This window comes from Mustelus asterias, chromosome 10 (genome assembly GCF_964213995.1).
Source record: "Mustelus asterias chromosome 10, sMusAst1.hap1.1, whole genome shotgun sequence".
Classification (NCBI taxonomy): domain Eukaryota; kingdom Metazoa; phylum Chordata; class Chondrichthyes; order Carcharhiniformes; family Triakidae; genus Mustelus; species Mustelus asterias.
This window is the reverse complement of record NC_135810.1, coordinates 89,638,451-89,655,103: the sequence shown is the minus strand read 5'-3', so window position 1 is coordinate 89,655,103 and position 16,653 is coordinate 89,638,451. Positions and strand designations below refer to the sequence as shown.

At 42.1% G+C, this 16,653-nt stretch overlaps 1 protein-coding gene across 1 annotated transcript in view; it reads left to right on the top strand.

Annotated features, from left to right (window-relative positions):
* Positions 1 to 16,653, top strand: part of atp8a2 (ATPase phospholipid transporting 8A2) — a 329,927-nt gene that overhangs the window by 59,119 nt on the left and 254,155 nt on the right. Inside the window, exon 18 of the mRNA XM_078221449.1 lies at positions 2,185 to 2,249. Within this exon, the coding sequence (XP_078077575.1) occupies positions 2,185 to 2,249 (65 nt within the window). The remainder of the gene's footprint in view (positions 1 to 2,184; positions 2,250 to 16,653) is intronic.

Sequence of the window (16,653 nt, the reverse complement as noted above, 5' to 3'; positions counted from 1 at the left end):
ATAATCTGGAGAAATGTCATCTGAAAGGACAGGTTGTTCAAAAATGTTGCAGTTGTGTACAGAGTTGAAAATGTCCAATGCACACGAATGCACCTTAATAGATCATTCTGGGCAAAATTGAACAATCTGGGAACGCATGTTATCTTTAACCAAGTCAATATGATCCAAAAGCATTTGTTGCCCAGTCACTTGTGCTCTAAGTGACTTACCATCTTGGCAAATACCAACATGATTTGTTCAGTAACTATGTCTGATCAAATGAATGTTAAAATCAGTTGGAAAGATGGTGGGGAATTAGGAATTCTCAAGAAAGTTTAGAGCTAGTTCTGCCCATTATTGACTGCAATGTCTAAGAAAGCATACCTTTGTCCAGAAGTGAAATTGTTGAGTGCCATTTATATATGATGCCAAAATAAATGAACTTGGAACAATTCTAGGTTATCCAAATGAATGGTTTTCTTAAGGTAGCCATACCATATCCTAGGCCAGGTCTCTGGAACATCGAAGACCAATGGATGTTTTACGCCAGTTATGACTGATACGAGTCCTATAATAATGGATTTTTTAAAATGAAGTTTCTTATTGCCTCTGAGAATACTGCTGTCGGCATGTTGGAGTTATCTACTGAAGTTTTGATTAGAAAGATTGGTTCAGTTTAGAAGACAATGCACATCTTGTTTATGTGAACTACTTGCAACATTTTATGTTGAAGGGATTAAATAAATGAAACTGTTACAAAAATAATTTAACAGAAACTGACTGAGGTGCTGATGTTTTGTGTTGATTAATGTGACCAATGTCGAAAGAGATGGTTTTCACTCAGAATTAATTATTATTACACAAGTTGAAGCATGCTAGAAAACGTTCCTTGGCTTGTGTTCATTCAGTTGTGTAACCTGCATTTGCTTCACTTGTATGGCCATCAGCCTGCTGGTAGAATTTTGCTGATAATTATTTAAATTCCAAATGATTGGAGTCATACGAAAGGAAGAAAGTTATGGTTGTTGGAAGTCACTCATCTCAGCTCCAGGGCATCACTGCAGAAGTTCTTCAGGGTAGTTAGTGTCCTAGGCCCAGCCATCTTCAGCTGCTTCATCAGTGACCTTCCTTCCATAATAAGGTCAGAGGTGGGGATGTATGTTGACAATCGCACAATTTGCGACTCCTCAGATACTGAAGCAGTCCACGTCCAAGTGCAACAAAACCTGGAAAATATCTAGACTTGGGCTGATACGTGGCAAGTAATATCCATGCCTCACAAGTGCCAGGCAATGACCACTTCCAGCAAGAATGAATCTGATCCTTGCCCCTAGACATTCAATAGCATTACCATCACTGAATTCATCCACTATCAACATCTTGGGGGTTACCATTGACCAGAAACTGATCTGGACGAGCCATATAAATACTGTGGCTGCAAGAATGTTACTTGCACTTGTCAGCCCAAGCCTAAATATTGTTCAGGTCCTGTTGCGAGTATAACAAAAAGCACCTGCATGAACTGCGAGGGCAAGAGATAAAGGCTGTATCTCTTAAGAGGTAGATGAATTGTTTGCCTTTGTAAACTGAAAAAGGACAGCTGGATATGTGCAACTAAGTTTTGAGGTACTTTTAGTTATTTTGGCCTCATAGACACCACTAACAAGCCCAAGTCATATTTGTCCAGTGTCCACAAATGCATATATCCTAACAGGATTCACTGGAAAGCAATTAGAACTTTTAGCTCTTTCTTACTAAATCACCACTCCCCATCCCACTCCCCTTCCCGACCTCCCACCCCCTCCCCACCTCCCACCAAGCCTAGGAATACTGAAACTTTATAGCATTGGCTGACAGCTCACTGAGCATGCTTTCAAGATTGAACTTGGGCACCTTCCCCATATGTATGGCTCGGTGCCATGCTGAACAATGACTTTACCAACTGAGCCATTTGAAGGTTTCAGTTGAAGCTACATGGTTAGGATAAAGCTGAAAGTTGTTTCTTTGGTCCTGGTGGCTTCCATCAAATCTGAACTTGGAGTTTTATCCTCAGCATTTTTTCAAAATATTCGTGCTTGTGGCTGGAATTTGGAGTAAAAGATAAATGTAGTCCAAGTATTATTCTGTGACTCTTGTACTTGTCAGTGTTGTATGTAGGAAGAGATTGTGTTTTTCAACTGTCATTTGCTTCTGTTTTTTTGACAGGTTATTCCTGTAAGCTTGTGTCCCAAAGTATGTCACTCCTGATGGTGAATGAAGATTCTTTGGATGTAAGTCATTCCATTCTTTTCAAATCTTGTACAGATTATAAACCTTAAAATGTTTATCTTTGTGAGCATTGAAGCCTTTCATTTAGTATTATAATTCCATCATTCAATATCTACAACATTGAACTGAGCTCCCTTCTATTCAACCTCCTTGGTTGGTCACAACAAATGTTCAAGTTCTTTCTTTACAAGGATATACCTTTTCCCAATCGGAATGTATTTAATTAAGCTGTGAGCAAGAAGGAGCCAATCAAACAAGGTTTTCTTGAGTCAATGAAAGAGCAAATTTATTAATCGCTAAACCCAAGAAAAATAATAAAAATGCAACATTAAGCATTCAACACTCATGCTATCACTAAGGTGCAAACAGGTATCGAAAATAAGAGGCATTAGAGTCCAATTTTTTAAAAAGTAAAAGAATATACATTTAAGTGTCCTTTGATTATCCTTGAGGTATTGATTTTTAAACGTTGTGGTGGATTTAGGTTAACTGGTATCTTAGATGCAGTCCAATGAAGATGATGTTGCAATTATTACAAGATCTCAATTTGCTGATAGGTTTTCTGGTGGAGTTGACCTTTTGAAATGGGTCACACACTTATTTTGAAAGAGGGAGGGAGAGAGAGAGGGCCCTGAAGTTGTTTCCTCTATTAAAGACTTTCTAGACACCGCCTGTCTCTTTTGTAATTTCGCTCTCGTGGCTGGCAGCCTTGCCTTGGAGTTCTTGACCCATTGTGTATTTCCAAGAGGTTTTGCGTGGGTCTGTCGATGGCAACCATTGTTTCAATCTCCAGAACTTTGCATATTTAATGTCTCTTCCTTAGACAGTTATGAGTTTAGATTAGTGTCTGGAATATAGGAAATGTTTCCCTCTTTGTGTGATTTGATGGTTTCGCACCTTCAAGCTAAAACGTTCTACAATGTCTCAGTTCCAGTTGCAAATGTTCCTCTCAGTTGAAAGTTGAAAAAAAACGATATTTTCAAAAATAAAGGGACATAGCCTTGTGACATATACCATCATACAAAATCATGCACCAATATGCCATTAGAGAGAGGCTATAAGTGGAGACTAGACACTTCTCCACGTGCAGAGAAGGGAAAGGATTTACTTTTGATCTGATTTGGTGTCTAGTGGTTGATTCCAAATCTTCACGTCTCAAGTTTGAATCCCGATTTGATATCTAGTCAGAATTACAGACCCTTCAGCAGATTCTCTTCCCACCTCTCGACCCTGTCTTTTCTCAGTTCTCAAACTGAATCTTGTCTCATAGGAATGTACAAATAGAAATGAGGTGACTCCCTGCATTTAGAAGGGAAAGTTGGTGCAAAAATCCTCAGTGAGTGCTGTTAGGCAAAGCTGAACTGAGACAACTACGTAAGTTATTCCCCAGTCCTCAGCAATACAATGTAACCTAGGAATTGATCAGTGCTGGGTGTGTAGGGGAAATTAGGTGCAATAAAACATGTAGGTATTTGTTCTTTAGTAGAACATAAATTTACTCAAATACAAGTATAATGACATGGCCTCAACAAATGCATTTTGTTGGAATCTAGATGAGTTTTACAGTAGAGGACTCCACCTTGGGAGGAGGTGGAATGTTGGTAATTATGAGGAATAATTTCACCATTATTGGTCATGGTGAAATTGGTGTGACTTTTCTGCTTTTCTGATATTTCTGACAAGGAAGTGGTGTAAAGGTAGGATATAGGAGCTATATGAATCAACAAAAAATGGACATTTGATACCAGAAATAAATAAAGGGCCAATAAAGTAGATATTTTGTACAAGAAGTATAACAATCTGCTGTTGGTGCCAAATGGTGTTCATAAATTGTTTACTTTAAGCTGGGTGAAGAAGTGAACTATTATATTTGGGTGAACTGTTATATTTTGACTGACAGGTTAGCCTGTGTAACTGGCTAGTATAATCACTGTCTGTGAGCAGTCAGTGACTGAGACAGGTGCAGATAAAGCTCAGATATGCAGATTACACACCCATATACTTGATAAAAACAATCCTTGACCTGCATGATCATTTTATCCTCGTTCCTTTCAGATGTTAGATTAATGACACCAGAATGTTAAGAGTTGTTTGACTCTTATATCTTGGTGTTAAAATAGTTTAATCTGAGTTTATAATTTACTGCTAGAAAAGCTGTCATTTAAAATTATGACCAGATAACTGTGGCAATGTTTTAAAAAGAATATACTGTGGACGGTCACAGATTATTTTAACGGCTGTTCAGTGAATCAGCACTGTAGACTGAAAAAGCAGAAGGCATAGTTTACTGACTTGTGCATGAGCAACCACAGTGTGTGTTGTTGAGGCTGGGTAGCCATGATTTCATAGTGACAGTCATTTGTCGCATGGTTCATATGTTTGGCATCTAAACTGAGGGGCATAATAAAGAAAGTTGGTGATCATGAACTCATTCAAACACTAGGAAACTTGAACTTCACTCGTCAGGCCAATGATATGAATGCAGAAGCACAGAGGGAGCATTGATTATTATCATGTATCAGTATTCTCAGAAATCATTCAGGTTTCAGCCACGTAACATAGCTAGTTGGTGCTGGAGTGATCAGCGACATGAATCCGTGATTCTCTGCATAGCGAATTTTTAGTTGAGACTATGAACGAACGGAGGAATAAAAAATGAGATGTCAAGTCAGCTGTGCATGCCTCATAAATCTTGGTAAAATGTCGGAGCCAATGTGTCTTTTCCATCTATCTTCTAACCCACGGAATAGCCTACAGTTCGGGAGACATACTATAAGAATTTGTTTTCAAATGAAATAAATCACTTAATTTCAAAGTATTTTGATGGTTCCACATGACAATAAATGAACATAAAATGTTTGACTTTATTTCTTAAAGACTACATTAAATGTATGGTTGAATTGCATGGAAGCCATGAACAAGATCACCCCTCCAGCAAACTTTATAAACTAGTGTATTAACCACACATGTCATCAATATTCCAGTGCACCACTGATTGAACCTGGCTCAGCATTGGAACTTGGAGACATGACCAAAAAAAACAAAAGTAACTTGCATTTATATAGCACCTTTAACACAGTAAAACTTTCCAATGTGCTTATCAATCAATATATGACAGTGAGACCCAGAAAGAGCAATCAGGGCAGAAAGTCAAAAGCTTGGTCAAAATGGTAGGTTTTAAGGAACATCTTAAAGGATGAGAGATAATTGGAAAGAAGGTGCGGTTTAGGTATGGTATTGTAAAGCTTAGGACCAAGGCAGTTGAAACGCAGCTATCAAAGGTAGCATGATTAAAATTGCGAATGTAAAGGATGTCAGAATTGGAGGAGCACAGAGATCACAAAGACTTGCCGGAGGTTACAAAGCGAGGGAAGGGTGATGCTTTTGGGATGGAATTTTTTACGACCACTGGCCGTCAGGCGTTTGCAACTCCCAGATAATTCTGGAAGCCATTGCACCAGCAGATAGTTTGATTTGAGTTGATTTATTGTCACATGTATTAGTATACAGTGAAAAGTATTGTTTCTTGTGCGCAATACCGACAAAGCATACCGTTCATAGAGAAGAAAACAAGAGAGTGCAGAATGTAATGTTACATTCCCCATAGCTGGGGTGTAGAGAAAGACCAACTTAATGCAAGGTAGGCCCATTCAAAATTCTGCTGACAGCAGGGAAGAAGCTGTTCTTGAGTGTAAAGTTAGTTGGACTCGTCCAAAAACAGCCTTATTAATGCAGCTCTTCAGGTGCTTAAAACACCTGAAGAGCTGCAAAAGTACTTCTACTTTTGTCAATCTTGTCTCAAGCTCGTGGCTTTGTATGCATGGGGAAGTTTGCTTACTCCATGTCAGGCAAACAGTCCAATGGCCGGGTATAGATTTCTTAGTAACTTGATTTATATACTGTTGAACATCTCTGACTTTCAGTTGCCTGCCTTATCAGAAGGAAAATTGCTCATTTCGCAGACTTGTGGACTGGAATTTTTCAGCCGTTCACTCTCCACTGCCGCTGCAAACGAGGATGGAGAATTTGACGCTCAGCCAAATCTCCGTTCACTGCAGCGGGACCAGAAAATCTCGCTGGCGTAAACTGCCAGTAAAATTCAGCCTGTGTTGTTTAGAACAAAGCAAACTAAAATTTAAAATACCTTGGAAACATTAGGATTTTCTAGTTTATCTTTAATTGTACAGAGATCCAATGAAGAAAATGTTGGGGAATGCCACACTGTGATGCAAGTTAAAGTCTAATCCTCGAGTCTTGATGATTTCTGATTTATAACTTTCTGATGCGCGAGTGAAGAAAATGCAAGATTTCATGGCCAGTCACAGTTGCTTATCATGAGAAATGTGCACTGTGCTAACCGCAGATATTTTTTTAACAAGACTGTATTTTATACTTGAATTTTACATTCGAAGTTCTGTTTCTCTTGACAGTTGATATGAGGAAAACTCCAAAGATATTCCTAGGAATGGAACAGCCCAAAAATCTTGTAATGGCTGAATTTATCATGCTCATGGTTCGTGTAATTTTACAAGCCTGCCAGTATTCTGTAAACAACTTGAACATTGTATGTTATTCTCAGTTATTCCAGCACATCGAAACGTGATGAAGTGTGCCACGTGGCATTGAGGTTTAAGCTGTCTCAAATAAACATTGCAAGAACCATGAACAGTGCAAGTACACAGGCTTGTGAGGCAGTTTCCTCTGTGTCAATATAATTGCAAGTAGATAAATCCCTAAGAAAGGTCAATAGAATTTAGCATTTTATAAAAATAGGCTGAAGGGTGTAGGTCATTTGGTCCTTCGAGCCAGCTCCACCATTGAACAAGGTCATGACTGGGGGTCCGTGAAGGGTCTCCAGGGTGTCCGTGACACTGGTGGCTGCCATGTGACCGGCAAATGCCGTTTCCAACACTCAAAAGTTTTAAAATAATTAGAGAAAACGAATAGGCCAATCAAAGCAAGACTTCTTGTCGCACTGGATTCTGATAGGCTACTTATCAACATCCAATGCTCCGAGAGGCCTTGTTCTGATTGGCTCATTTGATCTATTTGACCTCACTGTTCCTGGGTAGAAAATTCCATGGCCAGAAACAAAGGTGAGCTGGCAGGTGATGAGAAGCAGAAGAGAGTCAGAGTCTGATTTGGCAGGTGAGGCAGTGGCAAGAAGAGGTTACGTACAGCATCACCTATTGGCGGCTGTGTGGCCTCAGGAAAGGAATTACAGGTGTTTGGGCCTCAGAGGTGCATTCATGTGTGTGAGGATGAGTGTGTTTGTGTGTCTGAGGGAGGCGGAGAGAGAGAAAGAGACTCCCCTTGGATAGGGCATCTAGAACCGGGGTCACAATTTCAAAATAACGGGATGCCATCAAGGACTGAGATGGGGAGAAATTTGTTTATACAGAGGGTTGTGAATCTTTGGAATTCTGTACCCCAGAGGGCTGTGAAAGCTCATTGTGTATGTTTAAAGAGAAATTGATAGATTGCTGATTAGCAATAGCATAAAGGGTTATGGATAGTGGGTGTAAAAGACATTGCAATGTCTGATCAGCCATGATTGTATTAAATGGCGGAGCAAGCACGATGGGCCGAATAGCTGCCTTCTTTTCCTATGAATACCATTTGCCATCTTCTTGCCCACTCACCCGCCATGCTAGATGAGGAAAATAGCACATAATGGAGAAATAAAACACTTCCATCATACATGCCTATTTAACAGTGTTAAAAATGGAAACATTTCACTTTGTTGTTTTCCAGATTATTTTACCGTTTGTGGAAAATGCATATTCATTGAAATTAAAGTTGATTATTCTGCTGAGGTTGGATGTAGGGGAGTGGTGAGCATTTGTGGTGGTAATATCAAGCAACCTGAACCCTTAAAATGGCTATCCAAGTGTTAATCATTGCAAATGTTTTATAACATTAAAAAAGTGTAGTCTTTAGAAGAATATTCTCTTAGTTTTCAAACCCCTCAAGAAAAGCTTTATTGAGATGATGACATGGAATTTTCAATTCAACAATCTCTTTGGAACCTGCTTCCTGGACAGTTCATTTACATTAGCATTTTTAGGTTTGCAGGGTTGAAATTCTGGCCAAGTATAGTACCTTACAAGATGGGATTGATTCAGTGATGAGTAGCAGATTAAAGAATATGGGCAGAATTATCCCGAATATCGGCAGGCCGATAATGGGTGGGAAAAGTGGCATTTGTCGGTGGCTTTCTCTACGGTTTTGTTCAGGACGTAAGTGCAGAAAACCTAAAGGGGCGGATCCCACAACAGTATTCCCTGTCAGCAACTTTGTTTTTTGAAGATCAGGGCACCATTTTTAAAGGCTGTCCCAGTGCACAAATGTTCATATAGAGTCCCGTCAGCAATGTCCCCGAGCACTGAGCATGAATCTCTCCCCCTTGAGCAATGCACTCATCTGAGCTCCTCTGGGAGGTCTGCCCACCAGATGCAGCCTTGGAAAATCAGTTGTAATTCACGCTGGTCAACTCTCACGCTGATGTGAATGGACTTTCTCATGGGGAAGGAATGATTTGAGCATTGAGGCCTGATATGTAAATGTATGGAAATAATGTTCCTGACATTGAACAGCTATGTTACTTGCAGGGGGCGGGGACATTCACATCATGTCTTTACATTGGCGTCAAATACCATTTGAATATCACGCAAGATTTTCTGCTCCCGTTGCCAATCCCGCCTGACGAAAACTGGAGTGGAAATCCCCCCTATTTTGTTTTAGCTTTCTAGCATTTGCAGGGATTTTTTGCTCTTTATATATGCTTCATGGTATATTCTGTCAGAAGAAGTTGTGTCAGCATGCTGTGTAAAATGGCATGACAGAATCTTCTCAATTTGTATTTCAGTTGAAATCACTGGAAACTGAATTTGGGTAACGTCTATAATGGAAAGTCAGTTTGCACAATAAGTTTTGCACCAAGGCAGAGAGTCAAAAATCCACCCCCACCTTACTTGCTCAATAACTTTATGGAGGTCTCTTCATTCTTAGATTTTGAACTTACGGATTCCTGTATAGGTCACTTTTTTATGATGGTGGCATAACTCCAATTCTGTTTGTTTTGCATGAGATTGTTACCAGTCTTTTGGCCTCTATCTGTCCCCATTTACTCGTGTTAAAAGGTGGTATAACTTTCAATGGTGACTGGTTAGCTTCCATTTTTCTTTCGTGTCTGAGGCAGCCTTTTTTGTTTTCCTTTCTTTTTCATTGCCAAATCTTCTTTATTTGTGCAGCTTGCTTCATGTTTAGATCTTCCTCACAGAAATACAGTACCATCTTCTGGTCAGTCTATTCAGACATGTTCATGCTGGTGTTTCCTGATCCATTTAACACTTTAGAGAACATCAGCAAATGGTACTCATCAATCTTTATTTGAGATATTTTTATTTTGACAATTCATTTCATGCTCGTTATGGTGAGAAGTTGGAACTCCTTTCTACCCAGTGGCAACATTAGCACCTCTCCTGGTCAGATGCAGAGTAAAATTTCCTCCATAAATTTTACTATTGACTCATGAAGCATAGTGACAGGAAAAATTTAATTTTGTGCTTCAGAAGATGATTATAAGTTACTCAAGCTTTACTCACGCACTTTGATACAAAAGTGTGAACTTCTACCTTATTAGTTACTTTTAGGTATTTTAAAACCATTTATAAAAGTAAGATACATTCTATTGTTTAATGACTACTTTTTGTTTACAGTGATTGACAGACTTTCAGTATATAGAACATAGAACAGTACAGCACAGAACAGGCCCTTCGGCCCACGATGTTGTGCCGAGCTTTGTCTGAAACCCAGATCAAGCTATTTCCTCCCTATCATCCCGAAGTACTCCATGTGCCTATCCAATAGCTTCTTAAATGTTCCCAAAGTTTCTGACTCCACTATCCCTGCAGGCAGTCCATTCCACACCCCAACCACTCTCTGAGTAAAAAACCTACCTCGGACATCCTTCCTATATCTCCCACCATGAACCCTATAGTTATGCCCCCTAGTTACCGCTCCATTCACCCGAGGAAATAGTCTTTGAACATTCACTCTATCTATCCCCCTCATCATCTTATAAATCTCTATCAAGTCTCCTCTCAACCTCCTCCGCTCCAAAGAGAAAAGCCCAAGTTCCCTCAACCTTTCCTCATAAGACCTGCCCTCCAAACCAGGCAGCATCCTGGTAAATCTCCTTTGCACTCTTTCCAGTGTCTCCACATCCTTCTTGTAGTGAGTTGACCAGAACTGCACACAATATTCCAAATGTGGTCTCACCAAGGTCCTGTACAGTTGCAGCATAACCCCACGGCTCTTAAACTCAAACCCCCTGTTAATGAACGCCAACACACTATAGGCCTTCTTCACGGCTCTATCCACTTGAGTGGCAACCTTCAGAGATCTATGGATATGAACCCCAAGATCTCTCTGTTCCTCCACATTCTTCAAAACCCTACCTTTGACCCAGTAATCCACATTTAAATTTGTCCTACCAAAATGAATCACCTTGCATTTGTCAGGGTTAAACTCCATTTGCCATTTTTCAGCCCAGCTCTGCATCCTATCTATATCTCTTTGCCGCCTACAACAGCCCTCCACCTCATCCACTACTCCACCAATCTTGGTGTCATCAGCAAATTTACTGATCCACCCTTCAGCCCCCTCCAAGTCATTTATAAAAATTACAAATAGCAGAGGACTAAGCACTGATCCCTGTGGCACTCCGCTGGTAACCGGTTTCCAGTCCGAAAATTTTCCATCCACCACAACCCTCTGTCTTCTGTTAGATAGCCAGTTACCTATCCAATTGGCCAAACTTCCCTCTATCCCACACATCCTTACTTTCTTCATAAGCCGACCGTGGGGGACTTTATCAAACGCCTTACTAAAATCCATGTATATGACATCAACTGCACTACCTTCATCTACACACTTAGTTACCTCCTCAAAAAATTCTATCAAATTTGTGAGGCAAGACTTGCCCTTCACAAATCCGTGCTGACTAACCCGGATTAAGCTGCATCTTTCTAAATGGTCGTAAATCCTATCCCCAAGGACCTTTTCCATCAACTTACCGACCACCGAAGTAAGACTAACCGGCCTATAATTACCAGGGTCATTTCTATTCCCTTTCTTAAACAGAGGAACCACATTCGCCACTCTCCAGTCCTCTGGCACCACCCCCGTGGACAGTGAGGACGCAAAGATCAATGCCAAAGGCTCTGCTATCTCATCCCTTGCCTCCCAAAGAATCCTAGGATATATTTCATCAGGCCCAGGGGACTTATCAACTTTCAGTTTATTCAAAATTGCTAGTACATCTTCCCTCCGAACATCTACTTCCTCCAGCCTATCAGCCTGTGACACCATCTCTTCCTCAAAAACATGGCCCCTCTCCTTGGTGAACACCGAAGAAAAGTATTCATTCATCACCTCTCCTATCTCTTCTGACTCCATGCACAAATTCCCACTGCCGTCCTTGACCGGCCCCAGCCTCACCCTGGTCATTCTTTTATTCCTCACATAAGAGTAAAATGCCTTGGGGTTTTCCTTGATCCGACCCGCCAAGGACTTCTCATGCCCCCTCCTCGCTCTCCTAAGCTCCTTTTTCAGCTCATTTCTTGCTAACTTGTAACCCTCCATCGAGCCAACTGAACCTTGTTTTCTCAACCTAACATACGCTTCCTTCTTCCTCTTGACAAGACATTCCACCTCGTTTGTGAACCATGGTTCCCTCACTCGGCCATTTCCTCTCTGCCTGGCAGGGACATACCTATCAAGGACACGCAGTATTTGTTCCTTGAAAAAGTTCCACTTATCATTAGTGCCTTTGCCTGACAATTTTTGTTCCCATCCTATGCTTCCTAATTCCCGCCTGGTTGCATCATAATTACCTCTCCCCCAATTGTGTGCCCTGCCGTATGGCCCTCTCCCTCTCCATTGCAATAACAAAAGACACCGAATTGTGGTCACTATCTCCAAAGTGCTCTCCCACAACCAAATCCAACACTTGGCCTGGCTCATTTCCCATTACCAAATCCAATGTGGCCCCACCTCTTGTCGGCTTATCCACATATTGTGTCAGGAACCCCTCCTGCACACACTGCACAAAAACTGCCCCATCCGAACTATTCGACCTATAAAGGTTCCAATCAATATTTGGAAGGTTAAAGTCCCCCATGACAACTACCCTGTGACCTCCACACCTATCCATAATCTGCTTAGCAATTTCTTGCTCCACATCTCTATTACTATTTGGGGGCCTATAGTAAACTCCTAACAACGTGACCGCTCCTTTCCCATTCCTAACCTCAGCCCATATTACGTCTGTAGGCAGATCCCCTTCGAAATGCCTTTCTGCAGCCGTTACACTCTCCTTGATTAACAGTGCCACTCCTCCACCTCTTTTACCAGCTACCCTACACTTACTGAAACTTATGTTCTCAAAATTTCTACAATTTATACTTGCATTCTTCATAGCTTTTTATTTCTCCAGTATACTTTGTTTACTCTATCGAAATGCTACCAAAGACGCCTATAACCTTTAATTTCACATACCCATTGTAAATTTCTATTTCTAACACCACACACGCCTTGTTATATTTCATTGCTGATTTTAATATCAGATGTAATCTGGTTGCGGTGTGATCCTGAATGTTTTGGGGGAAACATGAATGCAGCGTCTATCCGTTGAATATGCACATCTGAGAAACCGGAATAAATGACAAACATATGTGTGGTCCTAATAATGAACTGTGTTTTCACAGTATGCACAAAGCTTTTAAATCAGAAACCAAGAACAACAATGTTTGCAGCAAAAGATTACTTAAATCAACAAGTAATAATTAAGTAGCCTTAAAGTTAGGTTTTGTTAGGATGAGATTGCTGGAGCAAAGGAAGTTTCAACAGGCCCAATAGCTTTGAAGTCCTAAAAAACGTGAAGAATAAGAGTGATGATAAACCTATTTATTTGTTTTCCCTAGCTGTGCCTTATGGTTTTTCTAATGCCACCAAAAGTGGGTTTGAAACATTTGCACAGTTTACAACTGTGTGATTATCTCATATAAGGAATCTGTCAACTAATTTAGCTCCAGTATATCAACAGAAAGAGATCCTTTATAATATCATCTAAATGATCTGGAATCCTTGAATTAACTAAAGAGCGCAATTTATCTTGGGTAACAAAACAAGCTAGCACCTGTTTACATGTGCTTTGTGTTATGATGGTCACGGGGGATCATCACTGGATCTCCCCTTGGGCCTTGTAGAATACATGCTCCCCTATTAGGTGAGTGGAGATTAATAAGCCTCCCTCTTGGAAAAAGTAGTTGGAACTGGAATGTCTGGAAAAGCTGGGCATAATAAGACCTGTACAATTCGCCGAGTGGGCTCCACCTGTTATTCCTGTCCTTAAGCCGGATAAGTTGGTGCGACTTTGTGAAGACTATAAGCTTGCTGTCAATAGGGTTTCTAATTTGACAGATGCTTCGTGTCCCAGATTGAAGATCTGTATGCCAGGTTAACTAGGGAGCTGAGCTTTTTCGAAATTGGACATGAGCCATGCATATCTCCATCTTGAATTAGAAGAGCCTTCCCAAAAGTATGTGACAATTAATGCACGTAAAGGCCTATGCAATTACACTTACCTGCTCTTCGGGGTCTTGTCTGCATGTGCCATTTTTCAATGGGTCATGGAGAACATACTCCAAGCGGTGTACCTGGACAAAATGTCTTGGTCCCAGGAATTTCGGATTGCGAACATCTAGTAAACCTGGAAGAGGTCTCATGGTGATTCTCAGAGGTCGGCCTGAAAAGGAAAAAAATGTCTTCTAAACAAGTGCTGCGACCTACTTGGGTGGATGGCAAGGACTTTTATCTGGTGGAGGACAAGGTGAGAGCCATTAAGGAGGCGCCAACCCCAAGGAACCCCACGGAATTGAAATTTTTCCTGGGGTTAGTGAATTATTACAGGAAGTTTATTCTGAATTTAGCCTCATTCTTGGCCCCCTTGCATACCCTACTACAGAAACATCAAAGGTGGTCTTCCAAGGGTCCACAGCTGGAGGATTTCAACAGCATTAAAGAGACATTTTTGTCCTCTAATTTATAGGCCTATTTTGACTACAAAAAGGACCATGGGTGGGATTCTCCCAAAGTACATGCTAAGTGTCGAATTTGTGTAAAAACTGGAGTAAATCCCACTGAAAACAACAGCATCTCCCACACCCTGTGCATCACAGAGTGCCCTAGCATGAATCACACTAAGAATCAGTGGGCTATTCCCATTGGAGAGGCTGGCAGCATAGCGCTGAGCGGGCCACTGCGCATAAGCCGATCTGTCATAGCGGAGATCGGCGCATGTGGAGTAGCCCCACACTGCCGACCTCCCGATCGCTGGCCATGAGATCACCCCCCCATTGCTGGCTTCCCTGATGTGTCCAGGCCAGGCCTGACTCTCCCTCCCCCTCCCTCCCCTCTCCCAGGCACATCTTGATTTCCCCCCCTCCCCGCCCGGCAGTGTCAGGGGGCCCGGCTGGCACTTCCGAGCTGGTAATGCCCAGGGAACAACCCCCCTTATCCCGAGCCCCTGTGGGACCTCGATGGCCCCTCTTCACTCCAGTGGGGTTGGGCCACCAGTTCCCCACAAGTGGGGAGCTATTGTAAACCTGCTGGAATGAAACACTCCCGGCGTTGGGGAAGAGGCTAGCAGGCCTGGAGACTTCAATCCGGGCCCGCTAATTAGATGCAAATTTGCATTTAAATAAATTATGCAGCTCCATGACGATTTCTGGCGTGGAGCTGACGGTGCCAGAAATCCAGCGCCCAGAGACTCACGGAAGCCGTGGCACCGAGCGGAGAGCGCACTAAACAGCCTCCGCTCGAGTCTCCCAGCCCGCTGCACTACTAAAGCAGCACAGCAGGCTGGGGGAATCACCCCCCATATCTTCACATGTGATGACTCCCCTTACAGGGTGGGGCTGTACTGGCATATCACTAGAGTTATGGAACAGAGAAGCCGATTGCTATGCATCTAGGACCCTCTTAGATGCTGAACAGAGGTTTTCCCAGATCAAGAAAGAGGGATTGGCAGATATCTTCGGTGTGACGAAATTCCATCAATACTTCTAAGGTAGATGCTTCATCATAGTAACTGACCATAAACCATTGCTGGGACTTTTTAAAGAAGACAAGACAATACTCAACATTGCCTCCGCCCAGATACAGGTTTGAGCCTTGTTACTGTGGGCTTATGAATGCCTCCTAAGGCACCGTCCCGGGACCCTGATAGCTAACGCCGATGCACTGAGCCGTCTGCTGTTGCCCAAAATCCAGCCTTGTTACCAGTTGTTGAAGAGGTTGTGATGACCCTCGGTTTTATGGACACCTTGCCGATGTCTGCAAGGCAAATCAAGGTCTGGACGCAAAAGGACCCAGTCCTATCTAAATTACAACACATTATACTACATGGGAGATTCAGAGGAGAGCCCTCAGATGAAACAAAACACTACTTGACAAAGAAAGACAACTTCAGTGTTGAGGATGGCATCATCCTTTGGGGCTCCCACATAGTTGTCCCTCGCCTAGGACAACATCCGATACATATGGAATTGCACCATGGCCACCCTGGGATTTCAAAGATGAAAACGCTCGCCAGGAGCTATGTATGGTGGCCCAGTCTTGATGCAGACGTTACCAACTTGTACAGACAGTGAGAGACCTGCCAAGAGAATCAAAAACTCTTTCCCCCTCCACCTCCCTACATCCATGGGAGTGGCCTGGTATGCCCTGGGTCCGAGTGCATGTGGACTTTGCCAGGCCTTTTCTGGGTTCCGTGTTCTTAATTATAGTAGATGCACACTCCAAATGTTTCTAGATACATCACATGAGCTCCATTACTTCCCAAGCTACCATTTGAGAAACTATGACAAAGTTTCTGCATGCATGGGATACCTGAAATCCTGGTCTCTGACAAGCATCGAATTTCAGACCTTCATGCTTTCCAATGGAATCAAACACATTAGGACAGCACTCTGTCACCTAAGTTAGCTGAATGGGCGGTGCAGACTTTTAAACTCAGCATGAGGAAGCAACCCGCAGCAGAGACCAAACTGGCACGCTTTTTATTCAACTACAGGACTACCCCTCACACAATGACAGGAATCGCCCCTGTGGAATTGTTAATGAAAAGGAGGCTTTGGGCAAGATTAATCCTACTGTTCCCAAACCTGGCAGGGAGAGTGGAGTCCCAACAAGAAAACCAGAAGAACTGTGATTCTACAAGGATAGAGAAAATGTTCAAAACCAGTGACCCAGTCCATGTGAGGAGCTTCGGGGACGGTCTCAATTGGGTCCCTGGGATCATAACGGAAAAAAAGGGCCCATGTCTGATAAGGTCCAAAT